Genomic DNA, 15,790 nt, shown 5'->3' with positions numbered 1-15,790 from the left:
GCCAGGACGACAGATGTCCGGGGAAATCTGCGCAACTGGACCGCGGTGGTGTGGGCGCACAAAAAGCCTTTACAAAAACCTCGATAAGGCCTGCTCCGCCGGAGGTGTGAGATGGGATGATGGTGCGCGCCAGAGGCGATTTATGTCGTCGGTGGTGGCTACGCAGGGCGGCGGATGGATGGACGATCGAGACGGAGCAAGGGATCGCGCCGGTCCCAGAGGTGGCGGTGGGGGGTGGGAGTCCACAGGGCTGGGGCCGACTGACAAAGATGGAATTCTGTCGTGGCGGGCTGCGGGCGTGCGCGATTGCGAGATTTCAGCAGAGGGGATGGCCGGGGAAGTCCTCTCTTTGCGGTCGAGAATTGCCACCAGATCTGACGGGCGAGGCTGACGGCAGCAACGAAAAAAAAAAGACAAGAGTCGGCTGCGTATAGTATGCGTGGTTTCGAGAGTAAATCGTAGGGTATGGCACTAGCGTACTGGGTTTCGACAGGGTTTCAAGACTTGTCGTTGGTGTGGCCGTTGGTGTTTTTCCTCTGGGCCTTGTCCGAGGTGTGGCTTTCGATCGTGGATGGCGAGGGCCAGGACGGCATATGTTCGGCGCTGGAGGCGACTTATTAGTGGTGCGAGCGATGGCCTCGAAACGTGGGAGCGCGTCGGGTCACTGGCGTTCCAACCCGTCTTTGAGTGGGCGGAGCACGTTTTTCTAAGAAAGGGACCTCTCTATAGTAGATCCATGGGGTGGGGAAAAGCCCGAATGGGAGACCAGGGACGGGGGGGCACTGGCACTGCCTGGGCTGGGGGCCGGCGTCAGGGTCGAGAGGGCGCCAAGGGCCGGGCACAGGGGGACGGAAGACCTGGAGGGAGGAGGAGGGGGGTTGGCTTTGGGGAGGGGAGGGGGGGGGGGTCCACGCAGCAACTAATTGGATCAAACAACTGGCAGACAGCGCTGAGTTGCAGCTGCAGCGGGGGTGGGGAGGGGGGAGGGGGGGGTGTTTCTCATTCTCAAACCACATGGCACATGGCGTTTCCAAGGCAGGTTGATGAAGCCAATCCACGGGTTCTTTCGCTTCGCGGCCTGATCCCCGGTCCCGGCTTGTCGCACGAGGTTCAAGACATCCGCGTGTAACCCCCCCCCCCCCCCCCCAAAAAAAAAAAAAACACCTCTTTACTGTATTACCACAGCGCTTCGTACCTTCGTACCTACTGCCGCCTCGAACTGTGGCACCGCCGTAGAACCGCGTGCTACAACTTGAGTTACGTACGCCTCCGGCACAAGCCCGGGCTGCTCGCAGAGATGCGACCCTCGCGGGTGTCAATGACCGAATCCCCCAGGAGGCAGACATCACACACAAGGCACAGCACAAGCGTCGGAGCCACGAGCGCCAACGGGCCGCATGGGCGCCGGGCCATGACATGAAGAGTTAGCACCAGTCCAACACCTGAACATCACCAATGCCCAATGCGGGACTCGGGGACGCACGCCCGAGACCCTAGCGCAGAGCCCAAATACCCCGCGAGTCGAGACCGGACGCACGTGGTTCGCGCCGGGTTGGTTCGTTTTCTCACTGGTGCTTCTCGCTGCAGCGCGAGCTGTGCTGCATCGAGAAGGCGGTGGAGGTGGTGGTTTAGGCCGGTTGGGTCCGCATGCCTGGTCGCCTGCGCAGACGAGAAGCGCCTGCGAGTCGCCATGTGCATCATCACGCTTGGGCCCAGCTAAGTTGGCTACTATAGTGAACGTTATCGACACGGCCGGCATCACCACGCAAGGGGCGTTTCCTGCGCGGGTACATACATAACTACAGTCCAAGTGCCATGTCAAAAAGTTACCTGACGGCGGCGGCGTGCCCGTTGGCATTGGCAGCCGGTCAGCCGGTCCCGGACCTTGCCTCGGCCTTCCCTTACCTCACCTCACCTGTGCATTGACATGAAACAAGTTCGGCCAACGCCGTCTGCAACCGTCGGGAAGCGGTTCCATGCGACCAAGCGCGTTCTGCAGGCCCTAAAGGCTGCGTGCTGGGATGAAGGCTAAAGTTTACCATTGGGACAATTAAACCTTCTTTGGGCTCTAATCAAGCCTTTCGGCATGCCCAGCTTCTATGGCTTTACCTGCCCCGAACGGCAGTTTGCCCGACCCGGTCCTCGCTCAGGGCCTTGAACCTGGCTGACGCCTCGGCGCCGCATGGACAAGCCACACCGGAGAGAGGTGGAGAGATTGCCACTTCAGCAACCTCTCGGCGGTGCGGAATCCGTAAACGAAATCATGGTCTCCGAGGTCATGTACACTAGTCCCTGCCTTTTTTTTCACTTCTGGACAGGTTGGCTCTCTTCTCGGTTCACGGCAACGCTCCCCCGGGACACCAAAGTCTTGATTTTGCTTGACGTCCGCAGCAGCAAAACAGAGCCCTGGTTCGGGGGTGGCATTCAGGGGCACGGAGCCAATTCCGTCGTCCAAGAGGTGCGCATCAGCCGGGAATGAGCATTGCTCAAACCCGATCTCAGATGGTAACATCCGTCGGGACGCACCGATGCTGTCATTTTTGTCCGTTGCGCTAGTTACATTCCCCTCGTGTTCCTCGTTGACCGCCAGGCGCAACCTGCCCTCCGCGGCTCGCCCAGGCGCACATCCGCCTAAGGTGCACACGCCCGCCTGAGGCGCCTACCATAGGTACCTACCCAGGCACACTCGACCTTGTCAAAACAATCGTCGTCGCCAGCCCTCCTCGAGGAAGCTTTTTGCGGAGAACCGACGTGACATGGCCATTTTCCCCGCCGCGCCGAACACGGCGTTGCATTTTCCAGCTCACTACTTAGATATCCGATACGGGTGGTCTATCTTTCGGCGAAAGAAAAAAAAAGGAAAGGAACAAAAAAGGGAGATACGTCCGGTGCTATAAATGAAGTCCAAAAGTATATTTATCCGCGTGGGCCACATGCGGCACAAGCACAGCCTCCACGACGTGCGGAAAGCTCGTTTCCAACCGTCTGGTAATCCGCCACGCGACACATGGCGGAGCCGAGATCCCAACGAGTTTTCGAGGTGCGGCAGCGGGGGTGAGCCGGTGAGAAGCCGGCGGGGACGATGGGAAGGGATCGCCTGTTCGGACATTGATGGCTTCGGGCACTGTACGACTCACACACACGGGGCTGTACATGCTGCAAGTCTTACCAAAACTGGATGGAGAACAGCTTTCATCACGACACAAATTATCCATTCCACCCGTCTTACCTATCCGTGCGTCGTAGCCGGTCACTCTAGGGACCTTGATGGTCCAGACACAACCACCTCATCAGGCAGTCAACGATGGGACCATGGCCGCCCTGCGTCGACCGTGCGATTCGGCGCCTCTCTCCGTGCTCCTTCCGGGTTGGTTCGTCAGCACCCGGCTGCGATTGGGGAGGCGGTCGGGGGGGGACCAGAAAAGAAAAAGCGATGGGTAAACCCAACTACTTTGTAACACGGTTCGTTACCGCTCCATCCCTGGGCACGCTCAGAGGCTGCATCCGCGCCGCCGCCGCCGCCGTGGGGCATACCTACCCGCCCAATCCTGCGTTTGTGGCATTTGCCGTCCCGTGGCAGGTCGCATGTCGCATGGTGGCATGTCGCAGGGCTACTAGCAGCACTGCGTACACAGCACACAGCGCAGCACGCACATGCCCACCCTTTCCAGCACACACACACACGCACACACACAAACAAAAAACAACGGAATGTTGAAGCTGACGCGGTTGCGGCGTGGTTCTCTTTGCATTCTTGCCTCTCTTACGCCGCCCAACCTCTTGGAGAAATGGCCGGTTACCTACGGACGGAGCCGGATGTGGTCGACCAGTTTCGGCCAAATCCAAGGATAGGCAGGTCAACCCACCCGCCCCTTTTTTTTCCTCTCCATCCATAGCATACCGTCAAGAGGCTTTGACATGAAACTTGAGGCTCGCTTCCGGATTGTTTGTTCCTGTTTTTTCTTCGGCGTTGTTGGTGTCGAGACCATCGGCGCGGATGGATGACTGGCCGCCACGGACATGATGAGCAGGTTTTCTTGGGCGCCTCACCTCTGGCCCGACCCGAGATCAGATCTGCGTCAATTCAGGCGGACCTGGAGGGGAGAGACAGCAGCCACGGCACAGAGGATGTATCGCGTACGTACATGCATACATAAGGTGCACAGTACATTGGTAGTATACACAGGAGAAATGTTGCGCGGCTGAAACGGGCCGACGAGTGCGTGTGCTCCCATGGATGGGTTGGTCCAAAGGCCAATTCCGCACCCAGAAACCGCCCGGTGTGCCTAGGTGTGCCTAGGCGTGTCTAGGCGTGCCTACGACCCCCCCGGGGTGGGATGTTTCGCCGGTTTCTTCTTGTTGTGACCGAACAGCCACGGGCGGTACGGTGTGCAGGCAGGGCAGCTAGGGCGCTGGACCGCTACGCGGTAGGTTGGCCGAACCCAGGCGCGCATGGAGAGGGCCTTGTCTTGTTCAACTCTCTTCTCCGTACCTACCTGAGTTAATTATCAGCCATCCAAAACACATCAGGTAATAACTAATCCAGAGCGGAAGGCGCAAAGCCTTGTTCAAAACCCTGCTCTCTCCAGCAAGCACTGCAGCTGATGATTGCCGCATTTCTCCCGGCCATCATCCCCTCTCGAATCACCGCGCCACCTCGCGCATTCAGGTGAACGGCCCGCCCACGTTGCAGCGGAATCAAGAGGCCAGATGAGCGCATGCAACAAAGAATTTCCCGAAATGCAAAAACCAAGAGAACCGAGCAAGGATGCTGTGGCTTGAGAGGTCAAGGCGTAACGTAAATTGGGTTACCGAGGTGGCATCTCGGAAAAGGCTAAGTGAGAACGAAGGTATCTTGCCTTGACGTTGCCTGGATACACAGTAGTTGGGCGTCACGTCCTCGACTTGACTCGCGAGTAGGAGAAAACCCTGTTCGGGATTTGTCAAGAACTCGACATGGCGATTTTTTTTTCTTTTTTTTTTTTTTGCGTCCGACCTGGATGCATGCGCCAAAGGCTTGCTCCACGTGGACGACCTGGGGAGCCGGGCTGATGCGACTCGGCATGAGATCGTCGTACCTCGTCGAAGATCCAGCCAGTCAGCACCGTCGGCCGGCAGGGTTGGGATGCATGCGATTCTCCCCCCCTCTCCCCTCCCCCAGTCAACACATGCATCGCGCGTGGGAGAATGCCCGGGATGGCGCTCGATCTGGTCGACTCTAGGCTCGTGGTCGTCGTTGTCGTCATCGTCGTGGGCAGTCGAGGGTTGCGCCGCGCCATGCAGGCGCCAACTAGCGCACGAGATGAAAAGGTGCGCGCGCTGTGTCCCCGTCTCACGTCTCGGCGGGCGAAGCAAAAACCCGTCACAGCGGTCCGTCCAGAGGCCCGAAACAACACCCAACCCCACTCACGCACACGCAGACGCACATCGACAAGGTGAAATCGTCCGCGTTTCCCCCCCGCTCTAGCGTATGTAACTACGCTAGCTACTGTAGCATGTAAGCGTAGCGTACGCCCGCGGGCGGCGGGCTGCACCCAACAAGTCCCCCGGCTCGGCACGTGTCGTTTGATGGTGGGGGGGGAGGGAGGGAGGGATACGGTTCCATGGGAATGTTCCCCAATCTCGGCCAAATTTCCCACTGTCCCCCCTGCGCGAGCCGGGTCTTGGGCTGCACTGGGGCGAGGGAAATCTAAGTGCCCGCGACCCGTGGCCCGTGGTCGATCGCCCCGCCGAGCTTGCGACCCTGGATCGCTTGCCCGCAACCACGTTTGTTTCCCTCCGCGCCCCCCCCCCCCCTGCGGTGTTTGTTGGTGGGGAGCGTTAATGTTCACTTCATTTCACCGGGGCACGACGACCCGTGGATGGGGATCTCTTCACGTCTGACGTTCCAAACTTTTTCCAATGCCCCTTCGGTTTGCCAGCATGGGTATGCAGAATTGATTCCTTTTTTTTTTTCTTCTTTATTTGTTCTCTCTTCTTTTTGCATATTGCAACGTTGTATCATTGGCTTCATCGGCTTCATCTCTTCGGCATCGTTACGTACCAATATGTTTCTTTTTTGTTCAAGCTAACGGCGAACCATTTGCTTCCAAGAGCTCGCCAACGGCACGCCCATCTCGTCATCCCAACACCGCCGTACGTACATGGTTACTTCGTAGACAGAGGAAAGCATAATGCTGGAGAGCAAGAAAGCAAAGACGGAGCGAGCCCTGGCATGCTCGGATATGGCGTTCAGCCATTGTTCAGCTGCTCCACGAGGTGCCCACGCTGCGGCCGGGCAGCCAGCCACGTTGCTGGATTCGACGCAGGGTCCGGCTCGCTACCGTGACGGCTGGTAACGTTAACGAGAAGGGCCACCCCGGCCGATGGGTGTCCAACGCCGCCGTTTCTCGCGGGAGCAATTCCGAGCTGGGGAATTCGCCTCGACTCGACAGCCCAGGGGGGGGGGGGGGACAGACAGAGTGATGAAGAGCGCGCAAATCCCTCGTTTTCCTCGCTTCAACTTCCGGTCCCAGCTTTTCATGCCATGCCGCTCGGATGTGCTCGGTACCATCCGTCTTCACCACTAACGCTTTGGACGCCGTTGCGGTACCGGATTCTCTGGTGCTGTCTCCTGGCTCGCCAAGTTGCTGAAATTCCCAGGTCGTCATGGTCTCAGCCTCGGGGTGTCCGTCTGACTGTCGTCTCTTCCCCCTGGGACCGTGGAACATCCGCGCGCCTTACTGTATTACTGTGTACCTTGGGGGCAAAGGTTCTCATCGGACCAGAGGAGCGGGAAAAAAAAAGCATTCATCCCCTTTGCCACGACTTTCGGGACTCGGATTTCTGTGACAAGATCATCGGCGCCCAATCGGAAACTTCCGCTTGCGTTGACATCACCTGAACCTGAACATGTTGGGGTGCCGCAAGGCCATTTGTGCGCGAATCTGCCATGTCCCCAAACGCGGCGGCTTGATGAGCGAACAAACGAGGAGCATCATGGGCCATCGATGATTCCCAGCTTGTGCGACCGCTGGGTGAACAGGAGAAGCTGAAAAAAAAAAAAAAAAAAAAAAACACGGTACCTATGGCAATGTGCCGATCTGCAAAGGGGCACTTCCAGAAACGCTGCGATGGCTGGTGGACAGGGTTGTTTCGATCCTCTCCAGCACGTGCTCGCCGTCTCCCATCACACACCGGACACCGGAAGCGAAAGCGCCTCGCTCCTCCGTTGTACCTCTCTGGCGGCGACAGGATGGTGGTTTGTGTCTCCCAGTTGGCCCATCCTCTTTTTTTTTTTTTTTTTTTTGCGGCCGAAGTGTATTTCTGTACGCCATGAACCTCGCTTTCGCGCCCGTCCCTGCGTCCCCCAAGCACAAGCCGTGGCTGGCTCCATGTCAGAGGAAGTCCCTACGTCAAGCCTGATCCAGATGTGCACAACGAATGGCGTTGGCTCAGATCAGGTTGTCTTGAAACCAAATGCTCCCGGTCCATGAACCGGGGTCCCACGCTCGGTACTCCCTTGCCTCAGACCGCTCAGGCCGGTCGTCGTGCTCGTTCACCCATCCTCGCCGTGGGAGGGGTGACGTCGAAACCTGCCGTGTCACATATGTCACGCTGCCAGGCTTGGGTCTCGGGAATCCTATCCGGCCTGAGATCTCCAAGACGGCGGGTGGGATGCCTGGCAAGTTCTTGACAAGTTTCCATGGTTTTGATTCCCTCGACGCGTTTCCACCGTAGCCGACTGAATGCTGCCCCCCTTCGCCCTTTCTAAGGGAGCGACCCAGGCGGCCACTTGCGTAAGTGGCCAGCCCCATAGCCCTACGCAGTATGCATTGTGCCCCTCGATCTGCATCGCATCATGCATGTATGAAATGTCTCGTTGGAGGCCTTGTCTTCCGACGCGTCAATCAGCCACCCCGGTGGTCACGGAATCTTGTGATCGACATCTTGTGGCCAGATCGGGAGGAAATCCGGCGTCGTCCTTACGCCCTGCGTCGAGGCTGCCCTTCGGTCACGTCCTCCTCCTGACAAAGACTTCTGGAAGGGGTTTCCGGTCGCCGAGGAAGACGAGAGGAGGGCCTGTTGACGGTCTTGCGAAGATGAACGGCGATGAACCGACCGTCCACATCGGCAGCGGCACCAACTATCAATACAAGGCGCCGTCTACCGTCTCCTTGATTCCATCCAACGAGTATCCCTTATTGTCACTGTCAAGCGTGCGTTTTCCATGGGCTATAAGTCCACAGCTGTCGATATTAGGTCTTCTATGCCGCTGTCTTGTCCCTCATGTCTCTATGCGACCCATCACGAGGCCCTTGATACTCAATATCGTGGAGGCCCTGATGTGGGCGTTTTAGACGATGGCCGGTGACAGAAGGCAGAGTTTCTTTGTTATGGCCAACGGATAGCTCCTTGCTTTCATCGACAAAATAGCATTGTGATTTGCGGTTAGCACCCGTTAGAACCTGCAACAACAGCAGCAACAACAACAAGAAGAAAAGGAAGAAGAATAGTTTTTTCGTCTGCCAAATTGTCTACCAGAGCCCCAAGAGCCCCGAGCTCTGTGTGTGGAGGGGGGTGTTGTCAGATGAACAGGCCTGATTTCAATACAAGACTATAGAGACTTGAGTTGTCCCCGCGGGGCCTTTTTGGAGCTGTAAATGGCATCTCTATGATCTGGATGCGCTTCTGACAAAGAGGCATCATGGCTGGTCCAAACCGGGAACATCCAACCCTGTCTCATCCTGACGGTAAGACAAGAGAAGAGCATCCTGACGGTAAGCCAAGAGAAGAGCATCCTGACGACTGGGGAATGATTGTGCAGTGACTCTTCCAGCGGGTGATGGACGGGTGTTCTTATGATGCTCGCCATCCAGGGTCGTCGGCTTGCCTGTGTGGCATCAGCGTTTCAACATGGCCCAAATAGAGACATGTGGCAATACGGACCAGAATGCTACGGGATACCGCTATTAACGTGTACGCCCCATGCAGATTTTGACACGCTTCACAGACCAATCCTGAAACCTATCACACATGACAACACCTTTAATACAGCATTGATCACAGGTTTCCAAAGTAGCGAAACCCCCTATGGTCGAACTGAGCGGTGTCTCTGTGATCTTAAGATAGAAAAGGAACTTGCAAACTCTCCCTAGAGATCCGGCATTGAAAACTATTCAGGTAATGCAGCTTGTTTTCACGGGTGGGTGTGAGGGAGCCATAATTACGACGGGGTACATGGGGATGAATGGATGGCTTGCATTCCGAGGAGCAACGTGAGCTGGAACGTACGGGATTCAGTGCACTCTATTCGTGCAAATTCATAATGGAGGTGAATGTACTAGTCTACAGAGAATTGCTCAATTGGAAAAAGATCTTCATGAGTTAGTACCCATACCACCTATAATTCACAAAGGCGGGTTCCTCTCTGAAGTTTGAAGAAGAACTCAAGGGCCACAGGAAACACTTACTCCTTACTATGACAACATGGCACTCTTGATGGAGGATACACATGCAAGCAGCGTTGCTGTGCTTAGCAATACGTCCCATCCCAGCCTTGGCCTGACCCATCGATGCCCCTTGGTGGTCTCGCCAGGCACGGAATCTCCTGGCTGGCATGACTCGTCCATAAACGACATCTACGCATGTTCAACTCCGGGGTTTCACCTCTCAGCAGAACAACAGCGTAAGCTCCTGACCAAGTTGCACTGGGCTTGGGTTGTGTATGCCGAACCTGTCATCGGCATGCGAAGGAGCATAGCTAGATCGGGCAGCTGTGCCCGTTTCATAACCTGACACCATGTACCTGCAAGACGTACGTCTTGTCCATGGCTTGAACAAGCTTCGAGCAGAGTAGTAATTAGTCATGAGAAAGAGGCAACGGCATCTCGACACAGCCACGATGGTGCGCTCCGCTGAAGTACCCTGTTGCTACCCGTGACCCGGCTGCAAGAACGGCCGGGGATGTGATACCTCGGATCGTGAACGCAAGCAGGATGAACCAGAAGGGCACAAAACCAAAAAAGAGAGTCGACGACACAACCAACAGTCAAGGAGAGAGAGGTCGGGGGTGGAAGGGGCAAAAGAAGAGGCTGCGCCAAGAGGGAATCGAACCCCCCCCTCAACCTTGGAAGGGTTGAATCCTAACCACTAGACCATTGGCGCTGCAAAGATCTGCAAAGATTGGACGAGCTGGGAATCGAACCCAGGACCTTTCGCATCATCGAAGATGCTAAGCGAACGCTCTACCAACTGAGCCACACGCCCGAGCGGAGTTTGTTGAATTTGCCCCGCCGAATCCAGGCACTGTGAGGACCAGCGCGGGGTGGGAGATCCGCTTGGGCGGCGCCCGGGGGGGTCCGGAGTCAAACCTTACGAACGGAAGCTCCACAGCCAAAGCCGATAAGGTGGTCTTGGCATGAAATCGACAAGGAAATTTTCTATCAGAGCTGCCCGCGCAACACCACGGCGCTTGTTGAGGAGTAGAATCCTCAGCAGTCCCCGCACGTTCGCCAACTACCAGAACGTTGCGAGCCACACATTTACCACCCAGACAATCCACCGATATCTTTGTCTGGTGTACAATTGATCAAAATGTGAGTGCCATCTTGCTACGCAACCCCCCCTCCCCCCTCCCCCAAACCCTTTGGCGCTTGGCCCCCCCAAACTCACCAGGCGACTAGGCACTCGATCCGAGGCGCCGCGCTGAGGTCGCTTGTCGCGGCCTCAAGGACGACCGCCACGCCGTCCCGCATCCTTCCTGCCGCTGCTAGGATCGCCCAGCGTGACACGGCGTCGAAGCTTGCTGCCCAGCACACGCTCCGGTTCTTTACGCAAACACCAGCCAAAGCCTCCGAGGCCGAGCCGACGCAACAAGGGACAGAGCAGATCATCGAGAACATCGCACAGACCGGTGCCAACGTTCAGGAGGCGGCGCAAGAGATGAACCCACCCACTCAGTCCTCGGCGCCCGCAGAAGAGAGACCAGGAGCCCAAAGAGGCTACTCGGCCTTCGTGCGCAACCTGGTCTTTGAGCTTACCGAGGAGCACCTTGAGAAAGCGTTCTCCAAGTACGGCAACGTGATCAAGACGTTCATCGCGCGGGACCCTCGCGGTCTGAGCAAGGGGTGAGTTGGCAAGAGGAGAAAGAGGAGCTTCCGGGCGAGCGTCTGGCTGACACGAGTTTTGCTTCCCCCCTCCAAAGGTACGGCTTTGTCCTGTTTGAGACGGAAGACGCCCTCAAGGCGGCGTGCGACAGCGTCAACGGATCCTTCTGGCACGGGAGGCGCATCACGTGCATCCCGCGGACGAACAAGCGCGAGGGGTTCGGCGGCGAGCAGAACCGGCACCCGCGGTCCCCGACGCAGCCGACGAACCAGCTCTTCATTGGCAACATCCCCTACGAGACGACCGACGCGGAGCTGAACCGGCTGTTCAAGGGCATTGAGAACCTCGAGCACGTGCGGGTGGCGGTGGACCGCACGACGGGCTGGCCCCGTGGGTTCGCGCACGCCGACTTTACGACGGTCGAGGCGGCCACCGAGGCCAAGCGGAGGCTCGAGGGCGTCGTGCTCGGGGACAGGGCGCTGCGCATTGATTATGCCGAGGGGTTCCAGAAGAGGAAGCGGTACGGCAGGAGCCAGCAGGATAGCGCGCGGGAGAGGGAAAGCAAGGACAGCAGCGACGGCTACGCCGGCGACGCCGGCGACGCCAGCTTCTGATGGGTCAGCCCTTGCTGACGCATGTGCCGTGATGTGGATGGCAGCGGGAATCTGGGTCAGGAACATTGGGAGACATGCCCAGCTGGACGGGAGGTGGCCAGGAGGAGCCTTCTTTTTCCCCTATGTAATCTGCGGAATCAGATGCACACGAATTGTTGAGACGGATTGACGTCCATGTATAACACCGCCGAGTAAATAGACACTCTCCCCACGAACGAAGAGGGGAATACAAGAAAGAAGAAAAAAAAATGGGAAAATTGGGAAAGAGAAAGGATGTGGGTCAAGAGAACGTCCTACATGGGGAATCGGGATGTCTGAGATGTTGGCCTGCATTGCCGCCGCCGCCGCCATCGTCGTTGTCGTTGTCGTCGTTGTCGTGCCTTGGTCGGGTAACGGATCTACTGTGTATAATTCATGGTGAGTCTGAGAGCTACCAGGGTTGGGAATCCAGCGGATCCCGAGGCCGTGGGATCGACAGAGGGTTTCCCTGAGGGTTTCCCTGAGGGTTTCCCTGAGGGTTGCCGGCAAAGCCTCGACTCGGGCGGCTCAAGATCACCCCGCATGTGCTCCAGTGGGGCGGGTTTGGTGGGGCGGTTCGGCGCGGTGTTCCCCAGAAAAGCCCAAGTCGGCCGGGTGCCACGGCGGAGGGAAAGTCACAGGAGAACGGGACCTGGTGGCGGGGTCGCAGCTGCCTCGGCACAACAACGCATCACGCATCAGGTGGCGGGTCTGCACAAGACGAGGCTCAGTCACTGATTGGATCGCGGGCTCTCTCCAAGGCTCGGTGCCCCCCCTGGCGGCGGTAACAGCGCAGCACAAACAGCCGGTGCCTTATTCCGACCTGACTTCATCTCCTTCGTCCAACAACAACCGCTCTTCAACCACCCGCCTCCGTTCTGACTGCAAGTTTGGTGTCGGCCGGGCTTCCACCATCACCGTCCTCTCTTGCAACCCGCTTCTCTGGTTGTTCTTTTCTCTGCCTCTTTTTCTTTTTTTTTTTCTCTTCTCTTTTCTATACCCAGAGAGTCCTCGGTGTGTCTCGGTACTTCGGCGTTACCTAGACTTTCGAGCGCCGCTACACTGCAACGATACCGCCAAACAGCATCGGCTTCTCCCGTCCGTACCCCAAAACAAACCCTCTCCGACTCTCCAACGCTCCCAGTCGACCCCGCACCTGTCGATTTCTCGTCCCCCTCGACCACCGTCCGACCCCGTAATCGCCTCTCGCAGTCACAGCCGCAGCCATGTCCTTCCTCGGGGGCGCTGAATGCTCCACGTCGGGCAACCCGCTCAGCCAGTTCGCCAAGCACGTCCAGGACGACAAGAGCTTGCAGCATGATCGCCTCGTCGGCCGAGGGCCGGCCGCCGTCGGAGGAGGGTTCCGGAGCGCCGCCCACCATGCGCCGCAGGACGAGGTGCGTCCCCGCTCTCGCAGCCGGCGTTTTGTCGAAGCAGTACTGACCTGGCCGTGTTTCGCCGTCGCAGATGGTCAACTCGTTCCTGCACCAGGCGCCTGGCGTCCCCGAAATGGCCCTCGAACAGCCCGGCCTGCACATCGACCCCCAGAGCCAAGGCGTCCACCTGCGCCCCCGCGCCGCCTCGCCGCTAGGCCCTACCTGGGCTCCTCCAGACGCCCAGGCCGCCGCCATGGAGGCGGCCTTCAACGCCGCCCCGGCTGCCCAGTTCAGCCCGGAAGAGTTTGCCAAGTTCCAACATGCGGGACCTTCCGCCGCCGCCCCCGCCGCCCGCACGAGCCCCATGCCCGGCCCCAGCGGCGGCATGCTGGCCCAGCCCGCCATGCCCATGATGATGGGCGCCGGGATGGGCTACGGCCTCATGTCCCGCCCCATGTTCCAGCCCGCCTTCACCCCCATGCAGACCCTCCACCCGGCCGCCCAGCAGCAGCACGAGGTCGAGGGCAAGGGCAAGGGCAAGGTGGTGGAGCTCGACGACAAGACGTGGGAGGAGCAGTTCCGCAAGATGGAGCTGCAGGACAAGGAGCAGCGCGGCGACGAGGCCAAGGAGGACGAAGCCCTCGCCATGGAGCGCGAGCTGGACCAGATGGACGAGAAGCTTGCCGAGCACTCCGAGACGGGCTACGGCGACCTCGAGTCCATCTGGCGCGGCATCCAGGCCGAGCGGGAGGCCATGAAGGAGTTTGATGCCGTCGAGAAGGAGTTCGACTACGAATCGTTCCTCGCCGAGAACAACGATCGCGAATGGGGCCTCAACGCCCGCTTCGGCACCGATCCCATCGTCCAGGCCTACCTCTTCGAGGAGGAGAACCTGTACAAGGACCAGCCGAACCCCTTCGAGGAGGGCGTGCGCATCATGAACGAAGGCGGCAACCTCTCGCTGGCCGCCCTCGCCTTCGAGGCGGCCGTCCAAAAGAACCCGGACCACGTCGAGGCCTGGGTCTACCTCGGCAGCGCCCAGGCCCAGAACGAAAAGGAAGAAGCGGCCATCCGGGCCCTCGAGCACGCCCTCAAGCTCGACCCCAACAACCTGGCCGCCCTCATGGCCCTCGCCGTGTCCTACACCAACGAGGGCTACGACAGCACCGCCTACCGCACTCTCGAGCGCTGGCTCAGCGTCAAGTACCCCAACATCATCGCCCCGAATGAGCTCTCGTCGGCCGCCGAGATGGGCTTCACCGACCGCGCCCAGCTGCACGAGCGCGTCACCAACCTGTTCCTCGCCGCCGCCCGCCTCGCGCCCGACGGCGACCACATGGACCCGGACGTCCAAGTCGGCCTGGGCGTGCTCTTTTACGGCGCCGAGGACTACGACAAGGCCGTCGACTGCTTCCAGGCGGCGCTGCACAGCTCCGAGCTCGGCACCTCGAACCAGCGCGAGCAGATCCACCTCTTGTGGAACCGCCTGGGCGCCACCCTCGCCAACTCGGGCCGCTCCGAGGAGGCCATCGCCGCCTACGAGAAGGCCCTCGCCATCCACCCCAACTTTGTCCGCGCCCGCTACAACCTGGGCATCTCGTGCATCAACATCGGCTGCCACGCCGAGGCCGCCGGCCACCTGCTCGCCGCGCTCGACATGCACAAGTCGGTTGAGAAGAGCGGCCGCGAGCGGGCGAGGGAGCTGCTGGGCGGCGACGGCCCGGACGCGGACGCCCGCATCGACGCCATGACGACGCAGAACCGCAGCACCACCCTGTACGACACCCTCAGGCGGGTGTTTACCCAGATGGGACGCAGGGACCTGGCCGAGAAGGTGGTGGTCGGCGTCGACCCCGACGTGTTTAGGGGAGAGTTTGACTTTTGACGGGGTCGGTGAGGCGCCTCAGGCCGGGCTGCCCGAGCCGCCCCGGGCTCCGTCGGGCGGGGAGGAGGTCACCGAGGCCATGGAGGTCGTGGATAGGGGGAGGAAGGGAAGAGAAGCGGGCGGTGTCTGGTATTTCAACGGCCAAGAGAGGCTTTGGGAAAGAAGAGATGCGCCTTGAGCCTTGATTTCTTTTTGCCTTTTTTTTTTTTTCCTGCACTCTACTCCCCCCCAGCCTTCAAGTCCCCTCCCCCCTGTTTCTCAGAGGTTTGAAGCTTCGCACTCGCAAAGGAGGCACCACGATGCTGGTGACGGCGGCAATGTTGGCAAGGGATAGACAAACCCAATCCCCAACGGCGACCAGAGAAAGGGATCGATCGATCGTATCCTACCATGGGAGATAGACGAGACCCGCGGGAGGTAGAACACGGTGCAGCATGGTGTTCATGGTTGCAATATACAGGAGTACGGTAATACACACCATGGGTGTTTTGTACAATGGAAATGCATTCCTCTCTGCGCAAGCTCTGCAAGGGCGTGGTTGGAACGGTACCTAGGAGACCCCCAAAGAAAAGCGAGGGAGAAGATCCTGCAAGGTGGATAGCGTACCGCAAAGGTGACAACAAACAACCCAGGGAATACAGCGAGCGCGCTGAGAGGAGGGGAAGCGATCAGGAAAGGGAATCCAAATGGCTTGGCTTTTGGCTTTGTGGTATTATCCTCTCATGCCCCCTCCGCAGGGGCATGGGCAACAACAACAACAACAAACCACGTTTAGGTCATGTGTACCGTCTATGTCCGTCTATGTCTGC

The 15,790-nt window shown here is 58.8% G+C and overlaps 2 protein-coding genes and 2 non-coding genes across 4 annotated transcripts; 2 read left to right on the top strand and 2 right to left on the bottom strand.

Moving 5' to 3' along the window:
* Positions 1–10,074: 10,074 nt before the first annotated feature.
* Positions 10,075–10,146, bottom strand: VTJ83DRAFT_t32. The gene has a single exon. It is a non-coding gene; the product is annotated as a tRNA-Gly (tRNA).
* Positions 10,147–10,165: 19 nt separating this feature from the next.
* On the bottom strand, positions 10,166–10,248 carry VTJ83DRAFT_t31. The gene has a single exon. It is a non-coding gene; the product is annotated as a tRNA-Ala (tRNA).
* A 675-nt stretch (positions 10,249–10,923) lies between these two features.
* Positions 10,924–11,702, top strand: VTJ83DRAFT_1934 (uncharacterized protein; the record flags this gene model as incomplete). Its single annotated transcript, XM_071008148.1, has 2 exons — positions 10,924–11,108; positions 11,186–11,702. The coding sequence occupies 2 exons, from the start codon at positions 10,924–10,926 to the stop codon at positions 11,700–11,702; spliced, it is 702 nt and encodes a 233-aa protein (XP_070868474.1).
* A 1,244-nt stretch (positions 11,703–12,946) lies between these two features.
* Positions 12,947–14,981, top strand: VTJ83DRAFT_1933 (uncharacterized protein; the record flags this gene model as incomplete). Its single annotated transcript, XM_071008147.1, has 2 exons — positions 12,947–13,117; positions 13,188–14,981. 2 exons carry the CDS (start codon positions 12,947–12,949, stop codon positions 14,979–14,981), a joined length of 1,965 nt encoding a protein of 654 aa, XP_070868473.1.
* Between the last annotated feature and the right edge of the window lie 809 nt (positions 14,982–15,790).

This window comes from Remersonia thermophila, chromosome 2 (genome assembly GCF_042764415.1).
Source record: "Remersonia thermophila strain ATCC 22073 chromosome 2, whole genome shotgun sequence".
Lineage (NCBI taxonomy): Eukaryota > Fungi > Ascomycota > Sordariomycetes > Sordariales > Chaetomiaceae > Remersonia > Remersonia thermophila.
This window is presented reverse-complemented; position numbering and strand designations above follow the sequence as displayed.